Source organism: Pongo pygmaeus, chromosome 19 (assembly GCF_028885625.2).
Source record: "Pongo pygmaeus isolate AG05252 chromosome 19, NHGRI_mPonPyg2-v2.0_pri, whole genome shotgun sequence".
Taxonomy (NCBI): domain Eukaryota; kingdom Metazoa; phylum Chordata; class Mammalia; order Primates; family Hominidae; genus Pongo; species Pongo pygmaeus.
This window is the reverse complement of record NC_072392.2, coordinates 60,328,394-60,342,887: the sequence shown is the minus strand read 5'-3', so window position 1 is coordinate 60,342,887 and position 14,494 is coordinate 60,328,394. Positions and strand designations below refer to the sequence as shown.

The following is a 14,494-nucleotide window of genomic DNA, read 5'->3' as shown; positions in this document are numbered from 1 at the left end:
AGGGACCTGGTAACCTTTTTGGAGAGAAAGTATGAAAACAAATGGCCATTACGCCAGTGGGACAGGACAGGAGTCATGAGAGATGCATTAAGGAAGGAGAGAGACTGGGTCCAAGTGCAGCAATCAGGAAAGGCTTCCTGGAAGTGGGGATAAATGAGCTGATTCTGTAGGAATAGGTAAGAATTAGATTTATGGGAATAGAGAAGGCAGGAGAATATTCTGGGCTACAGGAACTACAAGAATTGTTTACCCAGTTTGGCTAAAGCATGGGCCTGGGGAAGGGAGGGAAGAGAGTAGAAAATAAGGTTGAGAAGGAAGATGGGGGCTGGCTGGTGCAGGAACCTTTGAGGCCAAAGCAGGTTGGATTTTTCCTCTCTGTGGACAAACAGAACATTTGAAGATTTCTGGACAGTTTAGTGTAAGGCAGATGATGCTGGCAGCAATAGGGAGGGTAGGTGAGCAGTGGAGCTGTGGCGCACAACTTTGTGGGACATACCGGATGGGCAGCACTCAGCCTTCGAGGCCCTGTAAGAGGGAAGGGAAGAGCTAGGAGGCTCTTGCATGGATCTTTAGGGTATACCTAAGACACTGGCAGGGCCATCAGTACTGGACTTGAAAAGAGCATGATAAAGCTAGCCAAGATACAGTTAACAGAATCTGGCACTGATTAGATGTGAGAGGCAAGAAAAAGAGAGGCACTGAAACTAGTTCTGAGTTTGAGAGAAAAGGGAGATAGTGGTGTGGTACTGGCAGCACTCAAAGTACACACACCATAGGGTCTGAATGGAATCACAAACATAGCCAAAGCTTTCAGTACTTGGCTCTCTCCCCATGGACCTGGATGTCCTGATTGGCAAGTTCCATGTCCTCAGAGCCTAGCCTGGAACCTAGCACAAAGCAGGCATATAGTCAGCAGGAAAAAAAGGAAGGAAGGAGGAAGGAAATGAATAAATGAATGAATTGGATGAGGGCAGCTCCTAGGTCCTGCATGAAGAATTCCTACATGAAGAATATTTCAGGACCTTTGTGTCACCTCCTGCGTTGGAAGGGTTCTAGTGACGGCTGTAGACAAAGAACTGTGTCATCCATACAATGGGGGAAGATGGGGAAGAGTAGAAGGTGGAAGGTCCTGAATGGAAAAGAGAGATATGTGGGCAAGTAAACACCATGTTAATGTTGAGAATTTACATGATCACTACTTATGATATAGGGATGCACTGAATCCCCAAGAAGTTAAGGTCAGTCTTATTAATAATGATGCGTTGAAGGGAAGTCCTCCTTGTTCTTTTACCACAGGGGAAGAGAAGAAAACCTAAGGCCCCACAGGGCTGCTGGGAACCACCTGTGGTTTCTCTCTCTCTCTTTTTTCTCGTTACTCACATAGCTCTTCTTCTATAGCCTCGTATTATGGTTATGTGTAATTAGTTCTACTATAGCTGTCCCCAAGGAACACTTCTTGGCCTTCTTTGTATTTAGAACTAATACTGAGCTGTGAGCATTGGTAGAACTAAGCCAGTTATTAAAATATAGAAACACTTATGTTTGAGCCGCTACCCCGGGACCATTCCAAGTGCCTCTTTTTTTTTTTTTTTTTTTTGAGACAGAGTCTCACTCTGTTACCCAGGCTGGAGTGCAGTGGCGCCATCTTGGCTCACTGCAACTTCCGCCTCTCAGGTTCACGCGATTCTCCTGCCTCAGCCTCCTGAGTAGCTGGGATTATAAGTGCCCGCCACCATGCCCAGCTAATTTTTGTATTTTTAGTAGAGATAGGGTTTCACCATGTTGGCCAGGTTGGTCTTGAACTCCTGGCCTCAAGGGATCCACCCACCTAGGCCTCCCAAAGTTCTGGGATTACAGGCATGAGCCATCACACCCAGCCTTCCAAGTGCCTTTCTGATGCCTCAGCCACACCAGCACCTCCCTGTGATCTGCCAACTAAAGGGGTAGCACCTGGCAGAGCTGGGGTGTTCCTGCACTCTAGCCAGCATGATATGCTGTCCCGATGGTTAAGTATTTTGGTTGTCACCTCTGCTGTATCCTTCTCAGCTTCCATCAACCCTTTGTTGGCTGACTTCACCTGTCCTGAAATATTCAGCTCTAGTCTTCTCTCCCTATCACACCCACTTCCCTCTGAAAACTCACCAGGCTGAGCCAACAGCACCTGGCAGTGCGGATAAGGGCATGGCCTGCCCTCTGCGGTGTCAGAACTCCACTCAGAAGGCCCCTCCCCAGGTGGATGTGGTTCTGGGGGCTGGCGAGGAGTCAGGCACAACCACACTGGCTGTGAATTTGAGTAACAGGGGCCTGGGGTTTCTGGTAGTAGCCTCCTGTCCGGGCCTGGAGGTCCAAAGATCAAGGGGTGTGCCTCTGGGGACCAAGGATATGCCACGCTGGGGGTGTAATGGGGAAAAATCTGGCAAGCTGGGTGCACAGTTGCATCCTGGGGCCGAGAGCCAGGGGTGGGCTCGGAGGGACACCCCCGCCTTTTCCTCTGTGGGTGTCGGGCAGAGAGGCTGGATTTTTGCAAGCTGAACAGACTGCTGGTACTGGGGCAGATGCTGGAGGCTTCAGCTGGGCCAGGGGCTGGCTCAGGAAGGGCCCTGGGACACTGTGGGTTAGAGAGCTGCCCCGAAGGGGCTGCTGAGTTGCATCTGGTGACTTGCTGATCAGGAGAAGGTGGCTCCGGCTGGGGCTGTGTCCGAGGAATAGGAGGCCTGGACTGGGGGACCCCAGTTTCTGGGCCAGGCTTCCTGCCATGCCACTGGAACCGCTTTTTGTAGAGGTGGTGCCGGTGGCGGTGGTAGTGGACATGGCTGGAAACCTGGGTTTCCCCTGTGGGCACCACCGAGTCCAAGGAACGTGGCCGAGAGGTCACGCTAGGCTGCATGTCCACTAGCTGGGGATCCCCTTCAGGGCTGCAGTACACTAAGGGGTCAAAGTCACTGCTTAGGGAGCTGCAGAAACTAGAACTGCTGCCATGGACCCCCTGTAGGCTGATGTCCGTGCAGTTGACCATGGAGTCACTGGAAGAGCCATGACAGGGCCCTGAGCTGGAGTCACTGGCTGGCCCATCTGCCAGGTACCCACTGCGTTCTGTGCAATAGCTTTCTCCAGATCCACTGCTGTCAGGGGGCCTGGCCCGGCGTAGGGGCACTGGGCAAGCAGCAGGGTGCTTTGAGGTGGATCGGAGGTGGCTCAGTCCCCAGCCTTGTGCATAGGGGTGCTGGGCTCCTGCCAGGCGTTGCTGCTCTCCTGGAGCCCGGGGATGTGCAGCTCTGGGGAAGCGGTGATGCCGAGGGCCCATGCCTGGCTCCTGGGATGGCAGGAAGGGACCAGGTCGTGGGGGCCGAGCCACTGCACTCTGGGAAGGGCCCAACAGGTAGGCAGCAGGGAGGTGGTAGTGGGCATGGCCAGGATGCTGGCGAATGAGGTGGAGTCTTCGACCTGGTTCTTGGTAAGATCGAGAGGGTCCCAGGGACTGGGAAAATGAATCTCCCTCTGGAAAAAAGAACCAAGAGCACAGATATTTAATTTTACAAACCTACAGAGAATGCATTCAGAAAGACATGGCTGTAGCTAATCTATTTGATCCTGAGTAGCCTGTGAGCTCAGGGTTTGGGGGACCAAGGACGTGCCTAACCTGCCTGTGCTCTGGGACTCCTTTGTTCCCTCCAGTCAGGCTGCCTGCCCTGGGAGGGCCACTATGCGTGTCAATCCCTAAACCTCCCATCAGCCATTTGGAGCTCTTTCACCCAGGGCCACTGTTAGCCCATAGGGCACCTGTGGGTACCTTAGAAAAAGGTTCTCTTTCCTCAAGATATTTATTTCACTTTCATCTTTTAGAAAATTATGTTAACATACTGATTTTGTTAGAATAGGATATTTTATTGCCAGAAAATTGGAATAATAAACATACAAATCACCCAGATTTAGAATCAACAAACTTGCCATGAAATATAAATAATTTTTACAATAATAAAGATTATCTACGGCCGGGCGCGGTGGCTCACGCCTGTAATCCCAGCACTTGGGAGGACAAGGCGGGCGGATCACAAGGTCAGGAGATCGAGACCATCCTGGCTAACACGGTGAAACCCCGTCTCTACTAAAAATACAAAAAAAGAAAAAAAAAAAAAATTAGCCAGGCATGGTGGCGGGCGCCTGTAGTCCCAGCTACTCCAAAGGCTGAGGCAGGAGAATGGCGTGAACTCAGGAGGCAGAGCTTGCAGTGAGCCAAGATCGCGCCACTGCACTCCAGCCTGGGTGACAGAGCGAGACTCCAACTCAAAATAATAATAATAATAATAAAGATATCTACATGCCAGGCATGGTGGCTCACGCCTGTAATCCCAGCACTTTGGGAGGCCAAGGTGGGCGGATCACCTGAGGTCAGCAGTTTGAGACCAGCCTGACCAACATGGAGAAACCCCGTCTCTACTAAAAATACAAAATTAGCCAGGCATGGTGGCGCATGCCTGTAATCTCAGCTACTCGGGAGGCTGAGGCAGGAGAATCGCTTGAACCCGGGAGGAGGAGGTTGCGGTGAACCGAGAGCGCGCCATTGCACTCCAGCCTGGGCAATGAGAGTGAAACTCCGTCTCAAAAAATAAAAGTTAAAATTAAAAAATAAATAAATAAATAAATAAATAAATAAATAAAGATATTTACATTTTGAATGACCCTTCCTCTCGAGAGAGGCACTCTGGAGCAGTGTACAGCCCATACAACTATGGTGGCAGTTCTGCTTTCTCCCCAGCTTCAAGGCTGCAACCCTTTCCCAAAGGGAAGCCACATTCTAGACCTGTCTGCCTACACAGAGGGGAGTCCTTGGCCCATGTCCTACCTATGATGTTGAACATGCAGAGGGGGCAAGTCCGATGCTGATGTAACCAGGGGTCCACACAGTTACGATGGAACTCATGGAGGCAGGAAATGACCCGTAGCTCCTGGAGAAAAAGAGGGGGTCCAAACCAAAGGCTTCTGTAGCCATAGGAATTGCCAGGAATCAGGACATCCCCCAACTCCCTTAGGCCTCTCCTTGCTATTATCTACTTGTAAAAGACCTCACAGTAGGATAGGAACGGTATGAGCTTTGGTATCACATAGACCTGGATTTTGCACTTAGCTGCATGACGTTGGGCAAGTTTCTTAACAGACAGTTTTCTGCTGTAAAATGAAGATAAAAAAATGAATCTAACCCCACCCTTCATTGCCATGGGTCTAAAATGAGATAATGCATCCAAAGCGCCACTGCAGCCTGGCACGTGGTACACTCTCAACAAACAATAGTGCTCTTTCACTGGAAGGTCAGAAAAGTGACCAAACTTCAGGCTGGTCCCTGATCTCTGCCTCATGCAGGATACATGGGAAACAGATGTGGCCAGGGTACCCATACCAGCCCTTAGGCCTGCCCACCCCTCCCGCAGCTTCAATCTCCCCAGTCTGGTCATGGAGGTGAACCACAAGACATGCCTTACCTGCCCCTCAGAGAACTCCTCCAGACAGATGGCACACACAGGGGCTGAGCTGCAGCTGCTCCCTGAGTCTGGCCACTCACCCCGGGCCTGCCTGCAGCTGGCCTGGTACCTCCTGGTGGCCAGCTGGCTGATGGCCCAGGCTGTTCTCTGCTGAAGCGGATCCTGGGAAGAGGAATGGGGCTCAGATTGGGGCATGGGCTCCCCTTCCCTCCCTCTCTGGACCCCAGCTTGGACTCCGTTCCCAGTCACTCAGGTAGATCACATGGCCAGTTGAACATCCTTAGGAGTTCGTCTCCTCGGAACTCATATGTGGCTCTGCCAAGCATGCCAAGCCCTCCCAGTCCACCCACCTGCTTATACCGTTAGCTTTTCTTCCTTTGATGACCCATGAGAGAAACTTTTTATCCAACTGCTGCTTGACGTTTCAACTTGGATATCTAATAAGCATTTCAAATTTACATGCCTCATCTTATTAACCATGGGTTCATCTCCAACCACATACCTGTCTTCCCCGTCTTCCCCATTACAGCAAATGGCGATTCCATTCTCTTAATTGCTCAGGCCAAAAATCTTGGTGCCATCCTTGAGTCCTCTCATATCCCCCAATCAATCCATTACTAAACCTGTTGGCTTTGCCTTCAAAATATACCCAGAACCTAACTATTGCTCACCATTTTAACTGCCACCTTCCTAATCCAAGCTACCATTACTGTCACCTGGATTCCTGCAATAGCCTCTTAGCTGGTTTCTCTGTTTCCAGCTTTGCCTCCCTGTAGTCTATTCTCATTACAACAGCAAGAATGATCATATTAAAACTTCAGTCAGATCGTGACGCCCCTTTTCTCATAACACTCCAGTGGCTCCTGTTTCACTCACAGTAAAAAACAAATGACCTCAACAGTCCAATACAACGGGGCCCCCACCAGCTACTCTGCTGTCTCACTCTGTTCCAGCCACAGCCTTCATGCTGTTCCTCAGATACACTAGACACATTTCTGCCTTAAGGCCTTTGCATTTACTGTTCTCTCTGCCTAGATCCCTTTCTCCTCAGATACCTGCACAGATCACTCCCTCTCCCATTTAGGGTCTTTGCTGCAATGCCATCTTCTCAATGTGGCCTTCCCTGGACTTGCTTTTAAAAATTAACCCTGTTAATTTTTACTAAAAATACAAAAATTAGTAGCTCCCAGCTACTTGTGAGACTGAGGCAGAATTGCTTGAACCCAGGAGGCAGAGATTGCAGTGAGCAGAGATCAAGCCACTGCATTCCACCCTGGGCGACAGAGCAAGACTCTGTCTCAAAAAAAAAAAAAAAAAAAAAAAAAATTAACCCTGTTCCCTTGCATTCCCTCCCTCCCCACTTTGCTATCAGCATTATCATTTTTTCTCCGTAGTGCATATCACCATCTAAAACATTATAGATTTTACTTATTTAGTCTGTTTTTTCCCTCTAGAATAAAAGCTCTTTGAGGGTAGGGGTTTTTTGTCATCTTGTTCACTCTACTACCCTCAGCACCTGGAACAGTGCCCGACACATAATAGAGCTTGGTGTATTTGTTGAATGGATGAGTAATATGAAGAGAGGCTGCTGGAAATCAACAAAGACAGATGCTGGGGTATTTTGATGTAAATGGTTTCATAGGTATAAAGGTGCCTTCGTCACGTATTCCTTCCTTCTCCCCAACCACCCACCCACACACGCGCACACGTTCACCGCCGCCAAAGACCCCACACTGCTCACCGGCCTGCTGTGGTGGGGGCGGCACCGGATGCGCAGCACCGAAGCCAGGATGATCACAAAGATGGTGCCCACCACTGTCAGAAGGATCCACACATCATAGTCTGGCTGGGGAGTGAGTAGAGAGGGAAAGGGTCATACTTCCGGGATGAGCTGGGTCAATTCGGGAGGAAACACAGGAGCCCGGGAGGCACATAGCTAGCTGGAGGTTCCCTTGAGTCCTCCATCTGAGGGGATGGAGAGGAACCTGCAAGTGGGATTAGGTGGGCCCTCCCTGCCCAAGGGCACTCAGAGAGGGTCTTCCAGATGTCACTGGGAGAAGTACTATCTCAAAACCCATGTGCTTGGGGAAAAAAGAGAAAGGGACCCCTCTGCAAGGTGGGAGTTTCTTGCCAGTGAGCCACTGGATGAGGTCCTTGGCCAGTAGAGAAGCCCCAATCAGGGGTCATGGATCAGGGGACCAGGGTTTTATTCTGGCTCTGCTATTCCATGCCATGAAGCCAAAGGGCTGTAAAGAACTTTAGAACTCATCTGTCCTGATCTGTTCATTCTGTAGGTGAGGCCCAAAGACGGGGGAAAACTTGCCCAGAGGCACACAGCTGATGGATGAAGTTGGACTAGAGGGTTTCCAGGATCTCTCTCAGCTCCAAGAGTCTAAGGGCTTTTGGTGGGAGTTGCCACAGGACAAAGTAGGGGTAAGTGCAGGGCAAGGTCTGGAGGTCTAGTGTGCTTACCCAGGCCGGGGGCTCCTTCAGCTCGATCCTCACATGGGCCTTTTGGTTCTTGTACACAAACTCCATCAGCTTCTCAGCGTCATTACCCCAGATCAACACCACTGGCCAGGTCAGCCCCAGCGGCTGCTGCAACTACAGGGGTAAAGTACCCACAGGGCTGCTGTGACTTCTCCCTCCCCTTCCCTCTCCCCTGAGAGCTTTATCTTCCTCCATCCAGCCCCCTCCTTGAACAGGCAAATGTCCCTGGGTACCTGCTCAGCAGCAGCTCGATCCTCAGTGATGTCAAAGAGGACAGCACTGGCTCCTCGCTCACCCGCCATCCGAGCCTGCAGAGGCACACAGTAGAGGTTGGGCTAAGGTCAGGAAAGGACAGAGCCCACCCACGGGCTAGCCTCACCCCTCACACATCTATCTCTTCCTAGGATTATGCCCACAGCACACCTCTGCACACTCACATCTACCTATGCAAGGGGTCACTGGGTCTAAGATCTCCTCTTCTGCCTCCTGAGCTCACTCAGGTCCCCGCTGCCTTCAAGGGATAATATCTAGCTTTTCCTTCTGTAATGGAACAAATCCTTAAGAGGGGTTTACAGGGTGCCAGGTGGTGGACCTGGCTCTAGGATGAAAGACAAATAAGACACAGCTCCTGCTCTCAGGGTACAATCAGCCTGCCTTCACTAAGAGGTGTGAGCGGGAAGAGCAGGAGTGACCTGCACCCCTTAGAAGGAGAAGAGAGAGGAAGAAGGGGACAGCAGAGAAGTAGAGCTCTCCTTCAGAGGGAGCTGGGCTTTCCAGGGCCCAGCCCTGCCTGCAGGGCATGTCCCCAGCTCAGGCAAAGGTCTAAGAGCCTGGGACGCCACTCTCACCCAAGGCCACCATCACAAAGCCCCAGTCTCAGCTCATCTCATGGGCTCCCTCTCTTTGCCACACTCTACTTTGCCAAGTCTTTCTCTGGCTCCAATTCAAGGACTTTGAGGAGTCCTTGTCCAGTGGTTTATCCTTTTGTCCTCTCCCTTAGGGTGGCATTAGAGACAAAAGTGGGGGGGACTCGAGGGGCTAGTCCCATATGGTGAGTATGCACACGTGCATGTTCACCAAGGGCTCCAAGAGCCAGCTTGAGGAAGCAGAATCTAGCCAACCAGGCAGAACAGATAGCAGTGCCAGAAAGAGAACAAAAAGCAGGAATCCAGAGGGTGTGTGTAGGGAGGGGAGTAAGGAAAGGGAGATAAGAGCTAAAGGTGGGGGGAGGCAGGAGGCACAACAGCAAACAACTAACAGGCACTGTGAGGAGCTGCTCCTGGCCTTGGCCTGGGGCCTCCCGGCCTAGCACAGCCACCCTCCAGCCTTCCTCACTAGGGCAAAGGTTCATCTTCTAATGGCATCAGGCTGTGATTTTACATCCCTGGGCACCACTCCCCGCCCCCAAAGTCTCTGGGGTCTTCCCACAGGCATTGAAGGAGTTAACCCTCCTGCAAGTAGTGGTGGCAGCAAGAAGAGCCAGCGCTGGGACTTACTCACAGGCTCAGCACTTTGATCTCTGCCTGTCTTCCCAGGGAGAGCCTGTCAGGGCAGGTCTCCTGCCAGGCAGGCTGGGAGCAGCTCCTTTCCTTGCTCCAGCTCCCTGCTCTCCACTCCCCAGACAGCAGCAGGGCCCAGGGGGCCACTCAGAGCCCACTGCCTGCAGGCAGAGGAGACACTCAAGTGGGGCTCCATTTTGGTCAGGAAGGTAACTTTCCTTCCTCCCCCAGGAGCTAGGCCCAGCCTAGGACCCAGGCTTACCAGGCTAATTGACTGGAAATTCACAGGACCAGTCAATTCTAGAATGGAAGTGCTGAAGGAGTTGAGAGGTTCATGGCTTCCATCTTCCCTACTCACTTCCTCCCAGGAAGTCCACCCCATCTAAGCTACTCCAGGCAGGTAGAGACTTTCCAATCTTCAGAACCCTCCTAACAAGGGTATGGGAGAAGTACCAGGGGAAAAGGAATCCCTGGTAGGGAACCCTACTGGTGATCTCCTATTCCAGGGATTTGGCCAAGGGACAGAGAGGTCACCCCAGTAGTCACAGAATTGGGACTCCCAGGCCTCAGTTTTCACACCCCTAGAACAAGACCCTGGACCCACCCTGGCCTGGAAGAGCATGAGGAAGGGCAAAGACTTTCTTCTTTGGAGATTTTGTTGTTTCCCCTTCCCTCTCTCTTTGAAGAATTGGGGTAGGAACAGTGGAAGGCAATTACTGTGACATTCAAACACTCCAGCCCATTACAGCCCATAATTACAAAGTTGTAAAAGTGATCAAAAAGCCCAGAGCACTGGCCAACAGGGGAAAACAAACAGGACTTTCAGGCAGTGAGTCCCTGTGTCCAGAATTCTAGGAATAAAAAGCAAGATTTGGGGACAGATAGCAGTCTAATCTAGGGCTATCTATGCCTCCTGTCCACCTGCCCCCAAGAAAGTAAGTGGAGGCAAAAAGGAAAAAAGTACTTCTTTCGGGACTGGAATTTGGAAAGCAGAGAGAGGATAGGCAGGCCCTCAGGACAGGAAGACAGTTTTAGAAAGAATCCAGAGAACTCTTTGGAAGCTTCAGAGTTGGCCAGCCGTAGGGGCAGCAGGCAAGGCTGCCACAGCCTCTAGCAACAGGAGCCATTAGAGAGAGAGCAATGAGAGTGAGTTGCAATTCTGCCTCTTACTTGCAGGACTCCCTGGTCAGCTGCTGCATTTCTCTGGGCCTTAGATTTTCTTCTCCAGACAAGAGTCCCTGTATATCTTCTGCTCATCAAAAATGAAGCACCTACTGTGCCCAGGGCACCAAACCACGGAAGGCCAGGCCCTTCAAAACAGCTCATAATATAGTTGTGGAGACAAGGCACATACATAAAGCTATAACGCTGATAATATTCTAGAGCACAAAGGAATAGAAACAGAAGTTTCCAGACCTTTTTTCACTCCAGAAGGCTCTCCCCTCTACTATCCCCTTCACCAACACACATACACACAATCTGGCACAAATGTTCAATATAGAAAGCAGATAAAAGTGAGGCTGCTTACTTTGAGGTAGGGGTGGGGACAGGAAGGACCTTCGGCCTCTCCCCTCCACCCACCAGGTGCCTCCCTGAAACCTAGACTTAGCAGAAGATGGTGTTGAAAGCATGCACAGACACCCTACCCGCTGGAGGCATGCCCCCAGGGAGGGATTTCTGCTCCTACTGGGCTGGCTGGGCCTGGGCTGGTCAGGAAAGATTCAGTAGCAAAGGTGGGACTCCTTTGGGCTTGAAAGTTAAGGGTGAAAGGAAGGAGAAGGAATATAACCTTTATTGAGATCCAGTGCCCAGATTGCTTAGGGGTGAATCCTGGCTCTGATACCAACTATTAGCTGTGAGACTTGGGGCAAGTCACTTCACTACTCTGTGTCTGTTGTTTTTTTTTCTGTAAACTGGGATAATAACAGGACCTAGTCCATAGGGTTGTTATGAGGACTACATAAACAAATCCACACAAAGCATTTATAATAGTGCCTGGCATGGGGTGTTGCTTAAGCATTAGTTATTATTATATCAACTATTATAATTGTAATAATTATTATTATTATTATTTTTGAGACGGAGTCTCACCCTGTTGCCCAGGCTGGAGTGCAGGGGCGCAATCTCAGCTCACTGCAGTCTCTGCCTCCTGGGTTCAAGAGATTCTCCTGCCTCAGCCTCCCGAGTAGCTGGGATTACAGGCATACGCCACAAGGCCCGGCTAATTTTTTTTTTTTTTTTTTTTTGAGACGGAGTCTTGCTCTGTCACCAGGCTAGAGTGCAGTGGTGTGTGGTGTGATCTCGGCTCACTGCAACTGCCGCCTCCTGGGTTCAAGCGATTCTCCTGTCTCAGCCTCCTGAGTAGCTGGGACTACAGGCGTGCGCCACCACGCCCGGCTAATTTTTGTATTTTTATTAGAGATGAAGTTTCACCATGTTGGCCAGGCTGGTCTCAAACTCCTGACCTCATGATCCTCCTGCCTCAGCCTCTGGAAGTGCTGGGATTACAGGCGTGAGCCACCAAACCTGGCCCTTATATCAACTATTATTAATACTACGTGTTTCCCACGTGTGATTTCATTTACTCCTCAAAACTCTATAAGATAGTCATCAGCCCCACTTTTGAGTTGGGAAACTGAGGCTCAGAGGAACTGAATAATTTGCCCAGGGTCACCAACTGAGAAGCAGTGGAGGCAGAATTTGCACCCAGGACCTCAGCCTTCACACTGCCTGTTTTTTACTACCAGGTAGTGGCCTCCATGGTAAGAGAGGCAGGGCTTGCACCCATCTGCTTTTCTCCAGATCTAGCTCCTTCTAGCAGGCAAAAGGCCACTGCACTAGTTCAGTCATGAGGTGATAAGGCTCTGGCTTATCACCAGGATGGCTGTGGAGCTGCTAATAAAGAAACAGAAACCAATCTGGGTGACTGGACAGAGGGTGGAGGGGATAGTGGGGTGGTGACAAGAATGGAAGCCTCCAGAAGAATTATGGTGAGGGTTTCAGAAAAGAATAAGCGAGATAACAAACGGAAGGAAAAATACCCCAACCTTGTTAACTACAAAAGTACGGAATGATGATGCCAGTGATGATGATAGTAATGATAATTGCAATCATTTATTGAGTGGTTACCACGTACGTGGCATGGGGCTAAAAGCTTCCATCTGTACTGTCTCATTAAATCCTCCTAACTACTTACAAGTCCCATTATTATTCCCCTTTTACAGATGAGGAAATAGAGGCTTAGAGAGGTGAGCTAAAAAAGTCCAGGTCACACTGAGGGGCAGTGAAGGAGCCAGGCTGCAAGCCCAAGGCTATCTGGCTTCAGAGCCCCAGCTCTGTCATTGGTGACAACACCACTGACACCAACAGGAAAAGCCAAAGCAGAGAGCAGAGCTGCAGGGGTCAGTGGTTTCCAAACTCTCCCTCCCCTAAGACCCCATCTTTCCCTGCTTTCCAGACTCTCCCTCCCCTAAGACCCCATCTTTCCCTTAGACCTCTCATAGGTCACATTTTAAGAAAAACAGATGTTTGGCTGGGCGCAGTGGCCCATGCCTGTAATCCCAGCATTTTGGGAGGCCGAGGCAGGCAGAACTCTGGAGGTCAGGAGTTTGAGACCAGCCTGGCCAACATGGTGAAACCCCGTCTCTACTAAAAATACAAAAATTAGGCTGGGCGCGGTGGCTCACGCCTGTAATCCCAGCCCTTTGGGAGGCCAAGGTGGATGGATCACGAGGTCAGGAGTTCAAGACCAGACTGGCCAAGACGGTGAAACCCCATCTCTGCTAAAAATACAAAAATTAGCTGGGCATGATGGCGGGCACCTGTAATCCTAGCTACTTGGGAGGCTGAGGTAGAGAATTGCTTGAACCCCGGAGGCGGAGGTTGAAGTGAGCCGAGACCGCGCCACTGCACTCCAGCCTGGGTGACAGAGCGAGACTCCATCTCAAAAAAAAAAAAAAAAAAAAAAGAAAAATTAGCTGGGCATGGTGGTGCACAGCTGAAATCCCAGCTACTTGGGAGGCTGAGGCAGGAGAATCACTTGAACCTGGGAGGCGGAGGTTGCAGTGAGCCGAGATGGAGCCACTGCACTCCAGCCTGGGCAACAGAGCAAGACTCTGTCTCAAAAAAAAAAAAAAAGAAAAAAAGAAAAACAGATGTTCTACCAAACTAACTACATTTATTACTTACAATTTATTTTCTTATGAGATAACTTGTATTAACATGTTGAACTAATAGAATTCCAACCAAAACAAAACCAAGTACTTGAGGTAAGCCTGTGGAACCTCTGAAATATTGGAGGTAGCTCAAAGACTCATAGGAGTCACAGGCAAAGGTCTAGAGGTCCTGTGAGGTAGCAGGCGAGGGTGCAGCAGGCAAAAGAGAAGGCCCACAGCCGTGGAAAGGGGGCAGCCCCAGCCCAGCTCCCACCAATAGCAGCAAAGCCTCTCGGAATCCTTCCCCATCTCTCTCTCTCTCTCATACACACACACGCGTGTGCACACACACACACACACACTCTCACTATGTAATGCAGTACAGACACTGGGAACTTGTTTACCAAATGAATAAATGAGTGACATTTGCCCATATTTTGTAAGGAAAGAGAAATGAAACATCCAAAAGTAGGGCAGGCAGCTGCAGCCTGACAACTCTGCTGCCATGAAGGCTCACAGCCTTGCAGAGATGCCACACTCCTCAGCTCTTCCAAGTGCATCCTGACCCCCTGCTTCCCACCACCTCTGGAGTCCCCTTCCTTGTCAGCACGGCCAGGCCAGGTAAATATCTTCACCCACATTCAGAATCCTGCCCACATCCCTGCCTGCCATGGGATGAGGTAAGAACCCAGGCTGTTTCCTTGCCCCCAGGAGAACGAGGATATCCACAAGGGATCTGGGCCTGAGACAACAAGCTAGCACAAAGGCCGGGAGTGACACTCTCCTCTCTCACCACCCTTGGGGGCATACCCGTGTGTGCCACACACAATCTAACTACACTCCACACGTATGTTCAGTTTTCCAGCTAGAAGGG

At 50.5% G+C, this 14,494-nt stretch overlaps 1 protein-coding gene across 6 annotated transcripts in view; it reads right to left on the bottom strand.

Annotated features, from left to right (window-relative positions):
* RNF43 (ring finger protein 43) overlaps positions 1–14,494 on the bottom strand; it is a 64,299-nt gene that overhangs the window by 1,789 nt on the left and 48,016 nt on the right. For 4 of the 6 annotated variants that reach the window (XM_054457948.2, XM_063655909.1, XM_054457951.2 and 1 more), the window contains 6 exons: positions 8,201–8,275; positions 7,950–8,081; positions 7,219–7,323; positions 5,478–5,639; positions 4,844–4,946; positions 307–3,498 (listed from right to left, as the gene is read on the bottom strand). In XM_054457948.2, coding sequence (XP_054313923.2) covers positions 1,868–3,498; positions 4,844–4,946; positions 5,478–5,639; positions 7,219–7,323; positions 7,950–8,081; positions 8,201–8,275 — 2,208 coding nt within the window. In that variant the 3' untranslated portion in view covers positions 307–1,867. Of the gene's footprint in view, positions 1–306; positions 3,499–4,843; positions 4,947–5,477; positions 5,640–7,218; positions 7,324–7,949; positions 8,082–8,200; positions 8,276–14,494 lie in introns of those variants that run through there. The other 2 variants (XM_054457950.2, XM_063655910.1) reach the window with 1 other exon arrangement.